General features: G+C 42.4%; 1 protein-coding gene across 2 annotated transcripts; it reads right to left on the bottom strand.

Annotated features, from left to right (window-relative positions):
* Positions 1–5,303: 5,303 nt before the first annotated feature.
* On the bottom strand, positions 5,304–12,296 carry LOC141128178 (elongation factor 1-alpha, oocyte form). 2 transcript variants are annotated; one of them, XM_073615296.1, is made up of 7 exons: positions 12,054–12,296; positions 11,780–11,959; positions 9,500–9,796; positions 8,408–8,558; positions 8,064–8,320; positions 6,836–7,070; positions 5,304–5,499 (listed from the first exon to the last, which is right to left on the bottom strand). In XM_073615296.1, exons 1-7 carry the CDS (start codon positions 12,195–12,197, stop codon positions 5,378–5,380), a joined length of 1,386 nt encoding a protein of 461 aa, XP_073471397.1. In that variant the 5' UTR covers positions 12,198–12,296; the 3' UTR covers positions 5,304–5,377. The 2 variants fall into 2 exon arrangements, with proteins under 2 accessions (XP_073471397.1, XP_073471398.1); XM_073615297.1 differs by lacking the exons at positions 11,780–11,959; positions 12,054–12,296 and adding an exon at positions 10,466–10,632.
* Positions 12,297–20,186: the final 7,890 nt, after the last annotated feature.

Raw genomic sequence — 20,186 nt, 5'->3', positions numbered from 1 at the left:
TGTATAGAAGACACCTGGAAGCCAGAAATCTTGCTGAATGATAATGGATCAAATATTTAATTTACTCATTAAAATGCAAACTAATTTATAACTTTTTTGAAATGCATTTTTCTGGATTTTTTTTTATTCTGTATCTCACTGTTAGAATAAACCTACCATTAAAATTATAGACTGATCATTTCTTTGTCAGTGGGCAAACGTACAAAATCAGCACGGGATCAAATACTGTTTTCCCTCACTGTATATCCCTGAATGTGTACGTTGCTAAATGCACGTACCACTCTGTACAGAATTCGGCCTTATCCAGCCACAGCATATTTCAGCCTGCAATAGATGTTGACAGGCTGCAGGGAGTGGGGCTAGACACTGCACTTGTGCCTCCTGGGTGTACTAAAATACAGTCATATGCAAAAGTTTAGGAACCCCTGACAATTTCCATGATTGTCATTTATAAATATTTGGGTGTTTGGATCAGCAATTTCATTTTGATCTATCAAATAACTGAAGGACACAGTAATATTTCAGTAGTGAAATGAGGTTTTATAGATTAACAGAAAATGCGCAATATGCATCAAAACAAAATTAGACAGGCGCATAAATTTGGGCACCCTTGTCATTTTTGTTGATTTGAATACCCGTAACTGATTAATTGGAACACACAATTGGTTTGGTGAGCTCATTAAGCCTTGAACCTCATAGACAGGTGCATCCAATCATGAGAAAAGGTATTTAAGGTGGCCAATTGCAAGTTGCTGTTTTCTTTGCCTCTCCTCTGAAGAGTGGCAGCATGGGGGGCCTCAAAACATTTCTCAAATGACCTCAAAACAAAGATTGTACTACATTATGGTTTAGGGGAAGGCTACACAAAGTTATCACCGAGCTATAAGCTGTCAGTGTCCATTGTGAGGAAATGGAAGACCACAAGCACAGTTCTTGTTAAGGCCAGAAGTGGCAGGCCACATAAAATATTGTTGAGGCAAAGGTGAAGGATGGTGAGAACGGTCAAAAACAGCCCACAGACCACCTCCAAAGACCTACAACATCAACTTTCTGCAGATGGTGTGACTGTGCATCCTTCAACAATTCAGCGCACTTTGCACAGGGAGAAGCTGCGTGGGAGAGTGATACGAAAGAAGCCTTTTCTGCACACACGCCACAAACGTAGTCCCTTGAGGTATGCAAACGCACATTTGGACATGGACAAGCCAGCTTCATTTTGGAATAAGGTGCTGTGGACTGATGAAACATATGAGTTATTTGGTCATAACAAGGGGCGTTATGCATGGCGGCAAAAGAACACAGCATTCCAAGAAAAACCACTTGCTACCCACAGTAAAATTTGATGGAGGTTCCATCATGCTGTGGGGCTGTGTGGCCAGTGCTGGTACTGGGAATCTGGTTAAAGTTGAGGATCGCATGGATTCCACTCAATATCAGCAGATTCTTGAGAATAATGTTGAGGAATCAGTCACAAAGTTGAAGTTACGCCGGGGCTGGATATTTCAACAAGACAACGACCCAAAACACTGCTCAAAATCTACTCGGGCATTTATGCAGAGGAGCAAGTACAATGTTCTGGAATGGCCATCCCAAGACCTAAATATCATTGAACATCTGTGGGGTGATTTGAAGCAGGCTGTCCATGCTCGGCAAACATCAAACCTAACTGAACTGGAAATGTTTTGTAAGGAGGAATGGTCCAAAATACATTCATCCAGACACTCATTACAGGCTATAGGAAGCATCTAGAGGCTGTTATTTCTGCTAAAGGAGGCTCTACTAAATATTGATGTGATTTTTCTGTTGGGGTGCCCAAATTTATGCACCTGTCTAATTTAGTTTTGATGCATATTGCGCATTTTCTGTTAATCCACTAAACCTCATTTCACTACTGAAATATTACAGTGTCCTTCAGTTATTTGATAGATCAAAATGAAATTCCTGATCCAAAACACCCACATATTTATAAATGACAATCATGGAATTTGCCAGGGGTTCCTAAACTTTTGTATAAAACTGTACCTAGTGTGGAAGTGCATTATTTCATCTGTGTCTTTAAAATAAAGACACACCACACTCAACAGATGTTGTTGATTTCCAAGTTAAAAGAAGTCAAATAGAGCTTTTTCATCAGTGTGTTATGCGGTCCCTTTCAGTATTACTAACTGGGGTTCCTCTCCTATAAGGCCTTTTGTGGTATCTCCCTCATATTGCCCCGCGTTAACCATCAAGGGAAAAATGGTAATAAGGAACCACATACTGTACTGTAGTAATTATTTTATTTTTTGTGAATTCAATAAATACAGTTTTGTATATACATTGACATTATTAAAGTGCTCACGTGAATAAACATGCGTTGTACCCAGTTATAGTGCATTACTTTTCCTCCATGCCATTACACTAAAAACACACACCGTACTCACCAAACGATGTTGACTTCTATAGGGAAGTCAAATAGTGCTTTACCTTCGGTGTGTCATGCCTATAACAAATGGTGGTCCTGGGTCCTTTTAAATATCAGCTTCTGAACCCATCTCTTTTAAGGTCTTGCAATGCCTTCGTCCCTTTAAAAGGTGTTCAATACTTGCCCCGCATTGCACCATTAAGAGTGGGGGAAAACCCCATACAGTATATAGTGCAGTCATTGTTATTAAAAGTTGCAGAGGGTTAGTATTGCACTTCCATAATAGCCACAGCAAACTAGAAGCAGGAACACCAGTTTGCATTTCACCTGCGCTCCAAATGGCTGAAGTTACATCACTGCAAGCCCCACCCTACACATTCCACCTCTGTTTTTATTTACAAAGGAATTCCTGCCTACTACACCCAAATCAAATCAGTATCAAAGCCATCAAAAAAAAAAAAAAAAAAAAAAAAAAAAAACCACAAAACACACACACACACACACACACACAAAACCTGCATGCAGTTGACATTTTTTTCTATCTGCATTTGTCCTGTGAGGTCACTTCCTTCTTTCCCAGGCATTTTTGCATTTGGAAAATTTACAGTATGCTCTACCTTTGACCACACTAATGTGAACTATGCCCAAAGGATGACCTTGATTTTTGGACTATGCCATTGCAGTGCATTCAACTGGTGTAGAGCTGAAACACCAGTTGATGAAATTAAGCGATTAATTTTTTGTAATCAATTGGCCAGTAACATAATGGGTTAAACTAAAATGAACCCTTCAAAAGCAAATTGCTACTGTAAATATTTGTCAGTTCTACAGTAAAAACCCCTTACAGTAGTGAGTATCTGTTTTTTTGTACTATAAAAGGGCCAATTTTAGTTTTAACCCCATTGTTACTAAACATCTTAGACCTGGTTAAGATCTGTTTTTGCAGAAACACTACAGTTCATTTACATGGTTTCCTATGGGACATGCTCACATCTATGCTTTTTTTCAGCCACTGCACATTTGGAAAGGGTCAGGGACTTTAAATGCAAAACTGTGCTTTTGGTTCAGTAAAATTCAATTGAGAAGCTGCTGAAAAGCATGCAATTTTTTTTTATCTGCCCAATTGGCAAAAAAAAAAAAAAAAAAAACACTGCAAAATGGTGTGCAAAAAACACTGCAGAAAAAGATCAAAAGAATATATACAGTCTGAAATTTTTTTACCAAGAAGTCCATTTCCAAATTTTCCCATCACTGGTTGAAAATGAATGTCAGTTTGACCCCACTAATTAGAAGAATGTTCTTAAAACTACTTTTGAAGGAAGACAATTCCCCCCCCCCCCCCCCCCACTTTACATGTTAACTAAATTGACCACCACATTTAGGTTTTTTAACCGACTAATCGAAACAGCCAACTAATCAATGAAAGTAGTTAGTTGCAGCCCTAGTGTGGTATGAACAGGCCCCAACTAAAAGCTGTGCAGGAGATTTAAAACTGGGTGAGGAACTCTGCCAAGTTGAGGAAGATAGTTTCGAGTCACAGGACACGCACTACGGCAAGATGGAGCACAGCAACAAGACACAATACTGCATCAGCAAGATCTCTCAGACAAAGATACCAAAGCAGACTGGGGTTTCAAGATGTGCTGTTCAAGCTCTTTGCATTCATTTGAATGGGCTGCTGTGCCTGTGTTTCATGCAGGGGAGAAAAAAAAAAAAAAAAAAAAAAAAAAAAAAGTGTACCTGCACCATTTTGAAAATGCAGGGTCCAAAGAAGAAAACATGGTACTTTTGCACCATGTGATTTCCTGCAGCACTTTTTTGATGTGCAGGGATGACACTAGCAATGAATGGCAGCCCTGTGCATTTTGGCTGTGGGAACAAGTGTGATGCCTGCACCTGCAATAGTGTGAACCAGGTCTTAGGACATGAAAACCATTAGAAGCAATGCAGCTGACAACCTTATTACCACACCTGCCAATGAGCACTGTTCTCTATAAACAGTGGGGTAAATTTACAAACTGGTGCACTCAGCATCTGGTGCAGCAGCGCATGGGAGCCAGTTGGCTTTTAACCTCAGCTTGTTTAATGCTTTGGCAATAAAACCTGGAAGCCAATTGGTTTCTATGCAGAAGTGAGCCCGAGTTTGCACTCTATAGCTTTAGTAAATAGAGCTTTAGTATTGAAAACAGAAGTGTGTCCCTGGTAGTCTGTAAACCTCACCACACAATCTGATTGTACAATCCTTTAGATTTACCAACAGTTGCCCAGATGAGTCTAAATAGTTTTGTTAAATCTAAAAAGGTAGTTGTAGGGGGAAAAAAAAAAAAAAAAATAATAGTTCACACACCATAGATGCAGCAATCACATGCAAGGACTGCTCAGCTACAATTTGTGGTTCAATGCGTTTTAAAGCCATCGTGCCCAACTTGCATCGCTCAGATCCCAGCAGTCAGGGATAGTTTTGGTAAAGGCTTTAAAGACAGTCTCAGGCATCCCTCCAGTGTCTCCTGCAGCATATCCTCTCATTTCCAATGACTCCTGTAGCATGGAGTGACCATCCTCGTGTGCCACCCAAGTCTAAAGAATTATATACTGAATATGTATGCAGATTGAGATCAGGGGCTGCAGTTAAGCTAGGCACCCAAAGGATTGGTATTGGCTGGTTCAGCCAGGATGGCCAAATGTTGATCTGTAGCCCTATGTCAATAGAAGCAGATTCATGCATTCATTGTGTGGATGCATGTAAAAAAAAAAAAGTATGAACAGTGTACCCAGCTTTAAGCATTTCTTGGAAAGCAGACCACAGCCCAAAGTCCCAATCATCTTTTCTAGGATTTTAGAATTAGCCAGTTACAGCCTATAGATTAAGCCACCACACAGTAAAGACAAGACCACCATGTACAGCTTCGCCTGTTTATTTAACCGTTTTTACAGCACAGAATAACTTAGAATTTGTTTCTCTATTGAAAAAGATCACTTCTTGCTTGCTTTTAGGGCAGATTTTGTTACTTTGCCTGCAGCTGCTACCTTCTTCTCTACAGCTTTAACGACACCAACAGCCACTGTCTGCCTCATGTCACGAACAGCAAATCGACCTGTAAAGACAAAAATGTTAGTCTAGCTTGGTAAAAGTGGTTTTGATAGTTTGAAAAGTTCTGATACATTACATATAACTTGGGCCCTTATTGCACTACCACGCAAAGAAGCTACAACTTAGTTATAGCTTAATTGAGTTCGTGGGAATTTACAAATAGGCCAAAAATTTTAACTGCCAGCATAAACCCCAGTCTAACTCATAAGACCACCACAAAACAAAGTTATGCATTTAATTAGAAAGCAGAGTTCTGTAGCCTTTTCCTTCACACCAAAAGAGCTTTGCCATGCTAATCAAGCCATTAACAGTACTTAGATTGTATTGCAGAGCTTGCAATAGTGTGCTTTGTCAGATATTAAGACCCCACTACAACTAAAGCAGATCTCCAGCAAGACACTTTTACATAGTTTGTGCAGACCAAGCTGGCCCAAACAAACTGTCCAACATGTGAGGCCACTGAAAGCGCAGTATAAACTACATAGCTGAGGCCGCATACTGCACTGTATTCCAGGCGCAGGCTGAGACCATCTCATACTTAAAGCGGGGTTCCACCCAAATTTTGAACAATATCTGTATGTATTCTCTTCCTTGCCTAGATGCTGACATGCTGTTTAAAGAAATTTAAATCGCAGTAATTACCTTTTATTTTTCTATTCTTTGCACTTCCTGGTTCTCCCGTGGGAGTAGGCATGTTTCTAGCCTCTTCCCAGGATGCCACTGAGCATGTGCGGGAACGAGCGGTGAATGCTGGGAGCACAGCATTCACCGCATGCAGGAAATAAATGCTTGTGGGCTTCAATTGCCCACAAAGATGGAAACCGCCTGCAGTGAATATTATAAGTTACTCTTTCCGACAAAATCTGACACAGGCGGACACACACACACAATATGTGAGTATGTAATGCTGAGAAGAAAAGCTTGTGAATGAATAAAAAAAAATTATATATATATATATATATATATATATATATATATATATATATATATATATATATATATATATGGCCCCCCGCTTTAAAAAGTCTGATCGATGCTCAGCCAGAGAAAGCAAGGAATACAAAGCTTCCCAATTGACTGAGTCAGAGGCAGGCTGATTACACAACTTAAGACTTGAGGAAGCTTTCTATTCATTGCTTTCTGTGGCTGAACACCAGATAGGAAGTCTCAGCTTGATCCCAAAACAATGTGGTATGCTGTATGTAGCCTCAGCCACAGTTTATACCACACATCTAGTGGCCTCACATGTTATGTAATGGTGGGCAAAGCTGGCACAAACTAAACTAAGCAAGAGTTGAAGTTCACTTTAGGTTCCCCATTTCAAAAAAAGTGTTACACACCAAGTGGAGGGTATTCTTGGAATGATTCCACACACATTGGTTTTCCAGGAACCATGTCAACAATGGCAGCATCTCCAGACTTCAGACTTTTGGGGTTATCTTCAAGCTTCTTTCCTGATCTACGGTCAATCTTTGATTTCAGCTCTGCAAACTTGCAGGCTATATGAGCTGTGTGACAATCCAAGACTGGGGCATAGCCAGGATTGATTGTTCCAGGGTGATTGAGAATGATCACCTGCAAAATTAAAACAGATGTTAGTGTAAAAAAAAAAAAAATCCAGGTTTCAAAGCCATAATGGTAATTTCTGCATGAAGAAAGCTAGCTTTCGAAAGAAAGACTTTTAAAATTGGCATTTATCTACAAGACGTCACAACAGCCCCTTTCCTGCTCCTCAAGTACACGGTTAGATTTCTTGTAGGGGCTTAGACATTAGGTTTGTTTAGCTGCATAGAAAAACGCAACCAATATTCACTTGAATTGAAGTCAGTCACAACTTACTGATATTGCTTCAAGGGGGTTGTACTGGGGTGATGCCTGCAGCTGCCTAAGTTGGCTCTTAAGAGCTGATGTGGCCAAGCAGCCACTTTATTACAAGCAGTGGGAGGGCCGAGCAACCAGCCAGCACACCTGCCGGCTGGCCAAAGACCCAAACAAAGCCAGAACCAGCTCCGATTGGGTCTGATGTAGTAACCTGGAAGCAGTCATGACATCAGTTACTGGAGCTTAAGAATAGAATGAAATATATATATATATATATATTTTGGTGCCTAAAGTTTTAAATGCTAAGGGGGGTTTGGAGACTTAGACCCCCCCCATAAAAAAATGTTCCCATCTCAAGGATGTAATCATTTGTGACAGCATTAAAAAAATTTTTGGAGTGACTGACTTTAAATGTACAGAATATCAGCCTGAAAGAATGTTGTATTGCATCACCCCTGCACACATTCTAGTGTGGTCTGACGACGACACAGAAGGAATCAAATTTATGCATTTTTAAAACAAAGATACCCTTGGATTAGCTGACACATGGAAATAGGCTTTGGGCCACATGCGATTTAGAACAAATGCAAGTTGAGGAACACATTCTAGCACAGCCTGAAGACAATTTCAATGCAGGTTCAGTTAAAGCAGACTGCAAGTCAGCCAACATCCTTGGTTTAATAACTAAAATATAAAGCAGCATACCTTCATGATAGTGTACCCAGCACTAAGCTTAAGAAAAATTACCTGAGATGTGAAAACTCCAGTCTCCATTGGAGGGTCATTCTTGCTATCACCAGCTACATTGCCTCTCCTGACATCTTTTACAGAAATATTCTTGACGTTAAATCCTACATTGTCACCAGGTAAAGCCTCAGTTAAAGCCTCATGATGCATTTCAACAGACTTTACTTCTGTAGTCACATTTCCAGGAGCAAATGTCACAACCATGCCTGGCTTCAAGATACCAGTTTCCACTCTTCCAACTGGAACTGTTCCTATGCCTAAAGAAAAGATAAATTGAGTTCTAGTACATTGAAATATCAGTATTTTAATACTAGTACCATTTAAAGGCTCTCCTTTACACTTACCTCCAATCTTGTACACATCTTGCAAAGGAAGGCGCAGTGGTTTGCTTGTGGGTCGGCTGGGAGGCAGGATGGAATCTAGAGCTTCAAGCAGTGTAACACCACTGGCAATTCCCTCTTTCCTCTCAATCTTCCATCCTTTGAACCATGACATCTGAAAGATGAAATATGTTTAATCCAAGGCCTTGATATACTGATAGCTGCTACAATGTGCAGATGAAATCCCACATCAGGTTTAAACTAACACCCGAAAACTTGTTTGTGACTTGGTCTTACAGTATTGCCCTTTTTTGCTACCAAGAGTGCTACATTACTGTTCAAAAGGTTAATTCACTTAAAGTGTTAACCCCCCAAAATACTACTAACTTCCTGTATGGACTCTAAACAAGCCACAAAAACCAGGACTGCTCTGATCAGTGGTCAAAGTGCCTCCCTCTGATTGGGTGCCCTGCCGCTGCCACCAAACCCCCCCCCCCCCCCCCCGTCTCCAGCTGGTACTGCCACTATTCTTGTAAGTTAGAATTTCACTGCCAGCCTCTATTAGAGACTGACATAGCACACTGCCAGTTTTTAAACACAAGCACTGTAAATACCCAATTTGAGCTGTCTTCAGGCCAGTCATGTGACTCACAGCTCCAATACATGGCTTCTGAGGAGGAGCCAAGTGGCCATGTGATCTCCCCATCTGAAGTCAGAGGGTGAGGTGACCAGCCCGACAGCTCAAATTAGGCATTTACACTGCTCATTTTTAAAACTATTGATAGTGTGCTATGTCAGCCTCAAAGTGGGGCTGGCATAATTCTTATAGAAGAGTTAACAAACCCTTTAAAGTACTTTAAATGCCAAAAAAAACCCACACACTGACTTGGTCATATTAGTTTCAACACAAGTTAGAGTGTGCTAAAGATTAAGGCTTGGCCTAATGTCCATTTGACCACCAGATCCAGCATGTGCTCTAAATAAATATGAACACTAAAGTAGCCATTACAGTAAGCCTTTAGATACATTAGTGTTTCTACAGGCTACAAGTCTAAAGCAGGCTGTAGAGACTGCTTAAAGGTTATGCAGGATCAGCCATAAAAATATAACACTTACCTTACTGCTAGCCTCCAACATATTGTCACCATGCCATCCAGAGATGGGCACAAATGCTACTGTTGCTGGGTTGTAGCCAATTTTCTTGATGTATGAGCTAACTTCTTTGGTTATTTCTTCAAACCTTTTCTGGTTGTAAGGTGGCTCTGTGGAATCCATTTTGTTGACACCAATAATTAGTTGTTTGACTCCTAATGTGAACGCAAGAAGGGCATGCTCTCTGGTTTGACCATTCTTCGAGATACCAGCCTCAAACTCTCCCACACCAGCAGCCACAATAAGAACTGCACAGTCAGCCTAGGAGAAAAAAAAAAAAAAAAAAAAGTTATTGGATTCAAAGAAGCTCATTTCTTTACCAGTCAGTGCAAGGAGAATCTGGCTGAATTTGCAGTAATACTACTTTAGAAGTTGAACAGCTTTGGTTTAATAGTAGGGGTCCATTCAAATACACAACCAACTTGTATCATGTAGGCTTTGAACTAAAGGCACCACCTTCACATATGGCAGATTTAAACCAGGATTAAACCCAAACACATTTAAAGTGATAGACGTTTTAAACCTACATATTATATGTAACTGCTCTGTGCAATGGTTTTGCACAAAGTAGCACTGGTCCACTTCTCCTGCCAGGTCTGTCTCCTTCCCCTGAGCAGGCTCACTTCAGAGCCACTATGCCATGTGTCCATTCGCACAGTGGAGATCAGCCCTGCCCCCTCATCAGCTCACTGGCTGATTGACAGTGGGAGCCATTGGCTACTGCCTCAGCCAATTGAGAACTGAGGCTCATGCACATCACTGGATTGTGAGGTGGCATTGCCGCACAGGTTTACCTTCATGTATAGAAAAAAAAAAAAAAAAAAAAAAAAAAAAAAAAAACCTTGAGCCTTTAGAACTGCAGCTTGCCAATCCTTAAATTCAGCATTGATTTTTAGGCTTCGCTCCCCCCCCCCCGCACTTTATTTTCACCTGGTGACCCTGTCTGGCCTTGCACAGAGCAGCCCCGATCTTCTCATCTCCTGCTAACACTCCTGATCCCTGCCCAGTGCCCCCACAACAAGCTATGTGCCATTCATGTATGCTTGCTTGGAGACCGAGCATGGCCCCACCCCCTCACTGGCTGATTGAGAGCAGCAGAAGCCAATGGATGCTGCCATGTGTCAGCCAATGAGGGAGAGACCCAGGAGAGCTTCTGCTCTCATGCACATTGCTGAGCAGCCTCAGCAGATAAGGGCAAGTTGCACACTGAAGTTTTAGCTCCATGCATAGAATGCATGAAGGTAAAAACCTCCAGCTTTGAAAAGTCATTGCAAACACCAACCCGCAGTGATAGTATATTATATATATATATATATATATATATATATATATATATATATATATATATATATATATATATATATATATATATATATATATATATATATATACACACTCTCTCTATATATCTATATATATATATACACTCTCTCTATATATCTATCTCCTACCCTGCAGGGTTTTCTTCAGCTACCTCCCCACTTACATTGCATGTTAGTCATAGTTCCCTGTAAACTTTTCAGAAAGAGAAAATATACCCTCTCGTGAAGCTCAGTTTTTGCTGTGTTTTGAACAGGTCAACCTGCAAAGATTCCCACAAGTCAAAATGCATCTTTTACTTGGGGAGCACTTGTTCAGACTCCATGTTACACAAAAAAAAAAAAAAAAAAAAAAAAAAAAAAGTAAATACTTAACTTTCCTGGTTGCCCATCTATGACAGCAGACGCATGAATACACTACCACGAAGGCACCAGGAAAGTCAGATATAAACTGCCCTATGGATTGGTTTGCGTTGATTAAACCCAATATAATGCAGGTTAGATTCTGCTTTTGTTTTTTTTCAGGCTTTCCTAGCTTATGATTTGGCCAGCAGCATCTCTTTGGGTGCAATATTTAATATATTCAGCTGTGAAAACTCAAACTCTGAAAAAAAAAAAAAAGCCATTTGAGCCATATACTTTTCCAGAAGTATAGTAAAAAAAAAAAAAAAAAAAAAAATTATATTAAAGATGTATGGCCAGCCTAAGACCCCATACAACGTGATATCCAATTTCCTTTAGATCTACCACAGTGCCTGCCTGATTGCATACAAATTGAAACTCTAAGGTTTGATCTCTCTGGATTCCTTTGTAGCACAATTTGGACAAGCCAACCAGGTATGAAAGCCTCGGGCATAGCACTCAGGAGATCCAGCCACATCTAGGTGAAAGTTGCTCAATGACTGATTTAAAAGTCCTTAGTTACCTGGGAGGTGCCGGTGATCATGTTCTTGATGAAGTCCCTATGACCAGGAGCATCGATGATCGTGATGTAGAATTTGCCAGTCTCGAACTTCCACAGAGAGATGTCAATAGTAATACCACGTTCCCGTTCAGCCTTCAGCTTGTCCAGCACCCAGGCGTACTTGAAGGAGCCTTTCCCCATCTACAGACAGAACACAAGAGCCAGCTGATTGCAGTCACACTTCAGGAGACCAGATCCGCCCGAATCGTCTGAATGACAACCCTCGGCTACTTACCTCCGCAGCTTCCTTCTCAAACTTTTCGATGGTTCTCTTGTCGATACCTCCGCATTTGTAGATGAGGTGCCCGGTGGTGGTGGATTTCCCGGAATCGACATGGCCAATAACCACGATGTTAATGTGGATCTTCTCCTTTCCCATGGTGGGCACTGGACACACAACCGATCTGCTACAAGCAAAGTTCCCGAGCAAGCGGAGAGAGAGAACAGTCCAAGCGGCACCTGAGATTTAAAGGTCCACGGGTGGGCGGGGCTGGGACTAGCAAATCACAGGCGCAGCGCGCTGAATGTGCTGCACTGTGATTGGCCGAACACTTCCAGCTGGCGAAAGAACCTCAGCTGAGCACACCTGAGCCAGGTAAGATATGCCTTTCTATGGGGTCTATGGAAGAAAATGCTAATTGCAGCTACAACACAATCAGTAATGTTACACAAAGCACACATAAACCTCTATAGGTGAGGTGCCAGGATTTGTTTTGTTCTTGAAAACAGTGATATTAAATAAACAGTATGAAACAAATCAGAGGAAATCATTTTAAAGCATTGGAATAAATATGTGTACTGTGGAAACTTTCTGCACATTATGTAGCCATTTTCAGATTTGACTTTCATTGTATATATTACAACAGTAATTGTATACACTGTATGCGATAAATAAATCATAACTTTTTGATTCAATTTAAATGATTATTTTACAGGATTTATATAGTGGCAACAGTTTGCACAGCGCTTTTTAACCACTTCAGCCCCAGAAGAATTTACCCCCTTTCTGACCAGAGCGTTTTTTGCGATTCGGCACTGTGTCGCTTTAACTGACAATTGCGCGGTCGTGCGATGTGGCTCCCAAACAAAATTGACGTCCTTTTTTTCCCACAAATAGAGCTTTCTTTTGATGTTATTTGATCACCTCTTCGGTTTTTATTTTTTGCGCTATAAACAAAAAAAAAGCGACAATTTTGAAAAAACGCATTATTTTTTACTTTTTGCTATAATAAACACCCCCAAAAAATATTTTAAAAACTTTTTTTTCCCCTCAGTTTAGGCTGATACGTATACTTCTACATATTTTTGGTAAAAAAAATCGTAATAAGCGTTTATTGATTGGTTTGTGCAAAAGTTATAGCATCTACAAAATAGGGGATAGTTTTATGGCATTTCTATTGATTTTTTTTTTTTTTACTAGTAATGGCGGCGATCAGCGATTTTTATCATGACTGCAACATTATGGCGGACACTTGGGACATTTTTGACACATTTTTGGGACCATTGTCATTTATACAGCAATCAGCGCTATACAAATGCACTGATTCCTGTGTAAATGACACTGGCAGTGAAGGTGTTAACCACTAGGGGGCAGTGTAAGGGTTAAGTAGGTCCTGGGGAGTGTTTCCAACTGTGGGGAGCAGAGATCAGTGACACTGTCACTAGGCAGAACCGGGAGATGCTTGTTTACATTACCATCTCCCCGTTCTTCCTCTCCGTGAGGCGATCGCGGGTATCCCCGCGGCGATCGAGTCCGCGGGACCTGCGACCCGACTCACAGAGCTCCCGGCCAGCGCGCGCCGCTGCGCACGCAATGGCACGGCGGCAAATTTAAAGGGACGTACGGGTACGCCCATTTGCCAAGCCGTGCCATTCTGCCGACATACATCGGCGTGCGCTGGTCGGGAACCGGTTAAAAGAAAGGAAGACAGTACAGTTAAGCCTAGTACACACGGGCCAAATGTCCGGCCACATCGGCTGTTTCAATAAAAAGCATCCAACGATTGGCCCGTGTATACAGACATTCTGCGTCTTCTGTCAGATGAACATGCTGGAAAACCAGCAGCCGACTGGTTCCCGATCAACGCTCTCAGCCAGGGGCATCCCCCTGTCAGAACACAATAGCTCAACGGGGAGACATCGCTGTACTAACATCGGATTGTTGGTACAGCGGCTCTGACTGGAACTGTCAGGTTTTTTTCGTTCAACCCCGCGGTGTGTACTAGGCTTAAAGCGGACCTTCAGTAATTTTTTCAACTTTCCATTTACTTTTCTTCTCTGCCCTTGTTGTTTTAACTTTGGATAGTAGAACTTTTTTTTTCTGCCAGTAAATACCTTTTCCTGACAGACTCCATGGCAGCATACATGTGGGTTAACCCCGCCTCCACTACTCCCCTATAGGACCTCTCTCCCATAAATCTTTGCTCCAAGCCAGTGGCTGTGTATCAGTTAGAGGCCTCTCTGTCAAGTTCACCTTTTCCCGGTTATCACGTTGGCATAAAAAGCCTTATGCCCTGTACACACGATCGGACTCTCCGAAAACAAAACTGTGGATTTTTGTTCGAAGGATGTTGGCTCCAACTTGCCTTGCATACATATGGTCACACAAATGTTGGCCAACAATTACAACGTAGTAACGTACAAGATCTACGTGATTTCTCCATTACGAACGCAAGTTATATCTCCGGCTTGTACTTGATTCCGAGCATGCATGGACTTTTGTCCGACGGACTTGTGTACACACGATCGGAAAGTCCGACAACAAACATTTGTTGGCAAAAAATTTGAGAACCTGCTAGCCAACATCTTTTGTCAGAAAGTCCGACAACAAATGTTCGATGGAGCGTACACACGGTCGGACTTTCCGCCAACAAGCTCACATCCAACATTTGTTGTCGGAAAATTTGATCGTGTGTACGGGGCATTAGAGATTGGTTCACTGGTCATGGAGAACTTTCTTATGTTCTTTCCAGTTGAGCGGTGTTGTTACCTATGCTCTTGGCTCAATTCCCAAGGGTGCATCAGTCTATGTGGGAGCCAAGAAATTGTTCTGCCAACCTTAGGGTTCTAACTTGCATGGGAGAAAGCACGCTGTGGCTTAGTTGGTTAAAGCGCATGTCTAGTAAACAGGAAATCCTGATTTGATTTCTAGCAGTGCCTTCTTTTAATTTTAGGAATCCCTCAGATATTGTAAAGTCATATCTACAAGTTACAGCTTCCTCCAGGCTTCAGGACGCCTGTTCATTCTTTTGCCAGAAAGGACAGAGAAACGTGCCTCATCTAGGGCGATTGTGGCACGGATTGTCATGGATGTTGTGTTCTTTAAATGCAACTCTATGGTGCATCTCTGTTGTATTTACTTCCTGTGTGGTGTTTCCTGTTCCTGCTGGTTATTATTCAATGAACATGGCTTCTGTACAGTAATTGCTTGTGCTGTCTTTACTTACATCACACCAAACATGGATTGCCTACAGTAGGTCATCCAACAGGCTCACAGAGCTTTGGAGGTAGTGTCTGCCCACTCGACCAGGAGTGGGTCTACATCTTGGGAAGCTTTGCGTCATGTAGCTCCCGAAGTAATTTTCAGGGCGGCTTCCTGGTCGTCTATGAACATGTTTGTGTCCCATTACTGTGTTGAACCAGCTGCCCCATTTTCAGTTAATTTTGTTTTACAACTACTGTCGTTTGATGGTGTTAAACTTTCTTTGCTCAACATTTTGCCCACCTGGGTGTGTAGGGCGAGTTATTTCCCACACGTATGTTGCCATGGAGTCTGTCAGGAAAATGGAAAATTTCCTATCAAATACTTACCGTAATTTTCCTTTCCTGATAAACTCCATGGCAGCAGGAGTTCCCTCCCAAATGTCCGGATTAGGCTAGTTACGGAACATGGCCGCTGGCTTGGAGCAAAGATTTATGGGAGAGGGGTCCTATAGGGAAGGAGTGGAGGCGGGGTTAACTCACACGTATGCTACCATGGAGTCTATCAGGAAAGGAAAAATAGTATTTGATAGGAAATTTTCCGTTATACAGCCCACTTCCTGTTTCTTGTCCGGTCATTAGCCCAGGCTTATGACATCATGCATAGCTCTCTCCCACAGGCTGGGTTCACATTAGTGCAAATTGTATGCGAGTTTCTCCACACCTAATTTGCACAGCAGGAGAGCTCTCTATGGAGCTGGTTCACATATCTCCACAGCGGCTCTGGTGTGATTTGCATAGGAGCCTTGTGTGTCTTTTGGTCCATTTCAGGTCCGAAAACAGCCAAAAATTCGGGTTGAAATCAGACCAGAAATGGTGAACAAGGATGCACCGGACTCCTGTTGTGAGCCGCTGCGTGCTCATGTGAACTCAGCCTCACTCTTGTGAGCGTTTGCCAGGAAGGGAGGGGGGGTGAGTCATAAGAGGGTCAATAAAAGCGGCAGGGCTGCAGAGCTGGAGGTGTGCCTCTGTGTCTTTGTAAACCCAGGAAGTGAACAGGCAGCAGATTCAGCTGCCCACAGTTAAAATGTCTGCAGCCAGACTCAGTGGAGGGAGATTTCTGCAGCATATTTGGCAAGTACAGAATCACAGTATATATAAAATAATATGCAAAGTGGTTGGAGGGAAACTTCAGAATGGTAAAGATGTTTTTATTACAAATTATGTGAGCAGACTGCAGTTCCTCTTTAACAATACAGTTTAATACAAGAGGGCAGAGAGGGCCTTGCTCGAGAGAGCTTGGAAGGTGAAGTGATGCAAAAGGTAAGTTATTATCCCCAAGAGGATGACTTCAGAATGGCTAGAAACAAATCACTAGTAGCAAGATGGCTAAAGAGGCAGCCTGTCTGTCCCTTTGGAATCAGTTCCTCCGTAGCCAGCTGCAAACGCTGGTCCAAACGCTGATAAATCTCAGTTGGGAGCGCATTTTGCTGCCTAAGCTACATAGGAAGCAGTTTTATAGGGACAAGCCTCCCATCCTGCTGCTGATTTTGATAAACCACAAATGGTAGGAGCACTAGTGGTAAAGTCATTCATCTGACATCAGCCTGAGACTGGCCATACATGGTTGGACTTTTGTTCAAACATTCGTCTGGAAATACTGAAAAAAACATTTGTCAGAACATGTTTTTCTTGCCATCTTTGAGACAACTAACTTTATTCCAAGGGCCTTAAAGTGGTTTTAAAGCCTTAAAGCGGTTCTTCAACCTTGAAACAAAAAAATAAAAGTCAGCAACTACAAATACTGTTGCTGCTGACTTTCAATAAAAGGACACTTACAGGTCTAGGGATACAGCGCTGTCCTCACACGAGCTGGCTTTTTCCTTGTCAAAAGAAGTTTATTGAGTATACAATATTATAAAGATACATAAAGTAAGTTTACAAGGATCTATAAAGTAAGCTCATTGTTTTACAGTAGGGTTTATATATCGGTAAATATCATGAAATTTCAAATATTAAACATTGGGTTCACGTAAACCTAAATTAAAGATATATATCATTTCCTTAGTTACTTTTGTAGGTATTTAAATGATTTATACCTACTATACATATTGTTTACAGGTAGAGTGTATATAGGTCAAATAAATTCTGATAATGAGCTGTAATCATAAGGTGGAGAAAAGGAAAGAGAAAGAAGAAAAAGGGTAGAAAGGTAGAGGTATGGTCCACAAGGTTGTCCCGCTCATCAGTTTATTATTCTTTTTAGTTCTCTTTGAAGCCTTAGAATGGGACGAGCTGGCTTTTTCACCATCTTTGGGTCCAGGCGCCAGCTTGTTTACTTTGGGAAGCCATCTGTGACTGCTTGCGGCTTCACAGCTGGCTTCCCACTGTGCATGTGCGAGCCACGCTGCGTTTTCTGAATGGTCCTGCAGCTTCTGGGATTTGTGTTGTGAAGGCTGTGGAGGAATGAGAGGGGCCGAACTTCCGCTCGGATCCCCACGCCAATCCCACTGGAAGTGGAAGCAGGTAGCTGTCAAAACTAGGTACTTGCTCCCCCCAGGTACCCTCAAAAAAGGGCCAAAACTTAAAGGAGGGGGTTGGGTCCAGACACGCAGAACTTCTCCTTTTGGGTAAAGTTAAGTTTTAAGGTGTTTTTAATGCATTAAGGTAAAAAACCTTTTATGCTGCAGGATCCCCCCTTAACCGCTATACCTGCCCAAGCCGTATTTCGATCCAGCAGTGTGCATGAGAGCAGCGGCTCTCTTCTCTTTCTTCCTCCTCATAGGGCAAATGGCTAGCAGCAGGAGCCAATGGCAATCAGATTCTGTAGTGAGGGACGGGACTCAGCTGCGCTGTCTGTGTCTATAGACACAGACAGGGTGGCTCAAGACTGAGCCCACACCAGCACCCCCTTTAGCAAGCAGCTTTCAATGGGGGCACCCGCCTAAGAGGCGGAGTGCTGGTGACAAACCCCAGAAGAAGAGGGTTCGGGCTGCTCTGTTCAAAACCATTGAACAGAGCAGGTGGATATAACATGGAAGTTTTACAGCAGCCTGTTGTTAGCATGTACCTGTTATAGGTGGAATGGCCTCTAGTAGCGAGGGAGATGTTGTCAGCACTCCTTCCTCCAGCGGTCTGTCTTCCAGAGCGACAGGAGTGGATTCACACTGCAGAGGTTCCCAACCTGCCTAGAGGTACGGAAGTTCAGGAGTTAAGTTAAATACACGTGTGGAGCCCGCACAGGTTGTACAGCAGGGCCCGCACAGGTTGTCCACCGTATTCCCTTGAGTTTGTGGGCACCATAAGGTAAAGGGCAGGCAAAATTCATAAGCAGTATGACTGATCAGAATATCAGTTTTGATAGCTGGGCACTATGGGGGTTATTTACGAAAGACAAATCCACTTTGCACTACAAGTGCAATCTACTGCTTGTTTTTGAGGCGTTTTCCCTGTAGTTTTGTCTTCAGCAAGTGAAATGCATGCTCAGTCAGATTCAGGTCAGGTGATTGACTTGGCCATTACATAACACTCCACTTCTTTCCCTTAAAAAAGTCTTTGGTTGCTTTCGCAGTATGCTTCGGGTCATTGTACATCTGCACTGTGAAGCGCCGTCCAATGAGTTCTGAAGCATTTTGTTGAATATGAGCAGATAATATTGCCAGAAACACTTCAGAATTCATCCTGCTGCTTTTGTCAGCAGTCACATCATCAATAAATACAAGAGAACCAGTTCCATTGGCAGCCATACATGCCCACGCCATGACACTACCACCACCATGCTTCACTTATGAGGTGGTATGCTTTGGATCATGAGCAGTTGATCTTGGTCTCATCTGTCCATAGGATGTTGTTCCAGAACTGTAAAGGCTTTTTTAGATGTTGTTTGGCAAACTCTAATCTGGCCTTCCTGTTTTTGAGGCTCACCAATGGTTTACATCTTGTGGTGAACCCTCTGTGTTCACTTGAAATTGCACTGAAAGTGTACTTGGAAGTGCAGTCGCTGTAAATCTGAGGGGTAGATCCGAAATGAGGGGAAGCTCTGCTGATTTTATTATCCAATCATGTGCAAGCTAAAATGCTGTTTTTTATTTTCCTTGCATGTCCCCCTCAGATCTACAGCGATTGCACTTCCAAGTGCACTTTCAGTGCAATTTCAAGTGCACTTTGCACTTGTAGTTTGCACTTGTAGTGCAAAGTGGATTTGCCCTTAGAGCCCTTGCACACTGGGGCGGGCACTATTATTAGCGGCGTTTTACCGTCGGTATGCGGCCGCTAGCGGGGCAGTTTTACCCCCGCTAGCGGCCGAGAAAGGGTTAAATACCACCGCAAAGCGCCTCTGCAGAGGCGCTTTGCCGGCGGTATAGCCGCGCCGTCCCATTGATTTCAATGGGCAGGAGCGGTAAAGGAGCGGTATACACACCACTCCTTCACTGCTCCGAAGATGCTGCTGGCAGGACTTTTTTTACCGTCCTGCCAGCGCATTGCTCCAGTGTGCAAGCCCTCGGGGCTTGCACACTGGAATGAAAGCAGCGGCACTTTCGGGGCGGTTTGCAGGCGCTATTATTAGCGCAATAGCGCCTGCAAACCACCCCAGTGTGCAAGGGCTCTTAGTAAATAACCCCCATTATGCTTTAACTTCCAAGCTATAACCAGGAAAATTCCAAGTCATAAAAGAGGCAGCCTTTCTCAGTACTGTTATGAGCCACACATTTTTTCTCAGTCATCCCCTATAAGCTTACTTATAGCTTGTCATTAAACTCTAAGCTGGGTTAGAACCTGTAAAACAAGAAAATGATCTATGTTACACAGGTGATTCTAGCAAGGGAAGTTGCTTTGGCTGCCAAAAGGTTGTGTGCCTACAGGGTCCCGTTATAGCAGAAATGTCCTCATTTGAAGCAGAAGTCTAGTACTTTGTTTCATTCTTTTCTACTTTACTTTAGCAGAATGA

Source organism: Aquarana catesbeiana, linkage group LG02 (genome assembly GCF_042186555.1).
Source record: "Aquarana catesbeiana isolate 2022-GZ linkage group LG02, ASM4218655v1, whole genome shotgun sequence".
Taxonomy (NCBI): domain Eukaryota; kingdom Metazoa; phylum Chordata; class Amphibia; order Anura; family Ranidae; genus Aquarana; species Aquarana catesbeiana.
The sequence above is the reverse complement of the archived record's forward strand: the minus strand, read 5'-3'. Positions and strand labels throughout refer to the sequence as shown.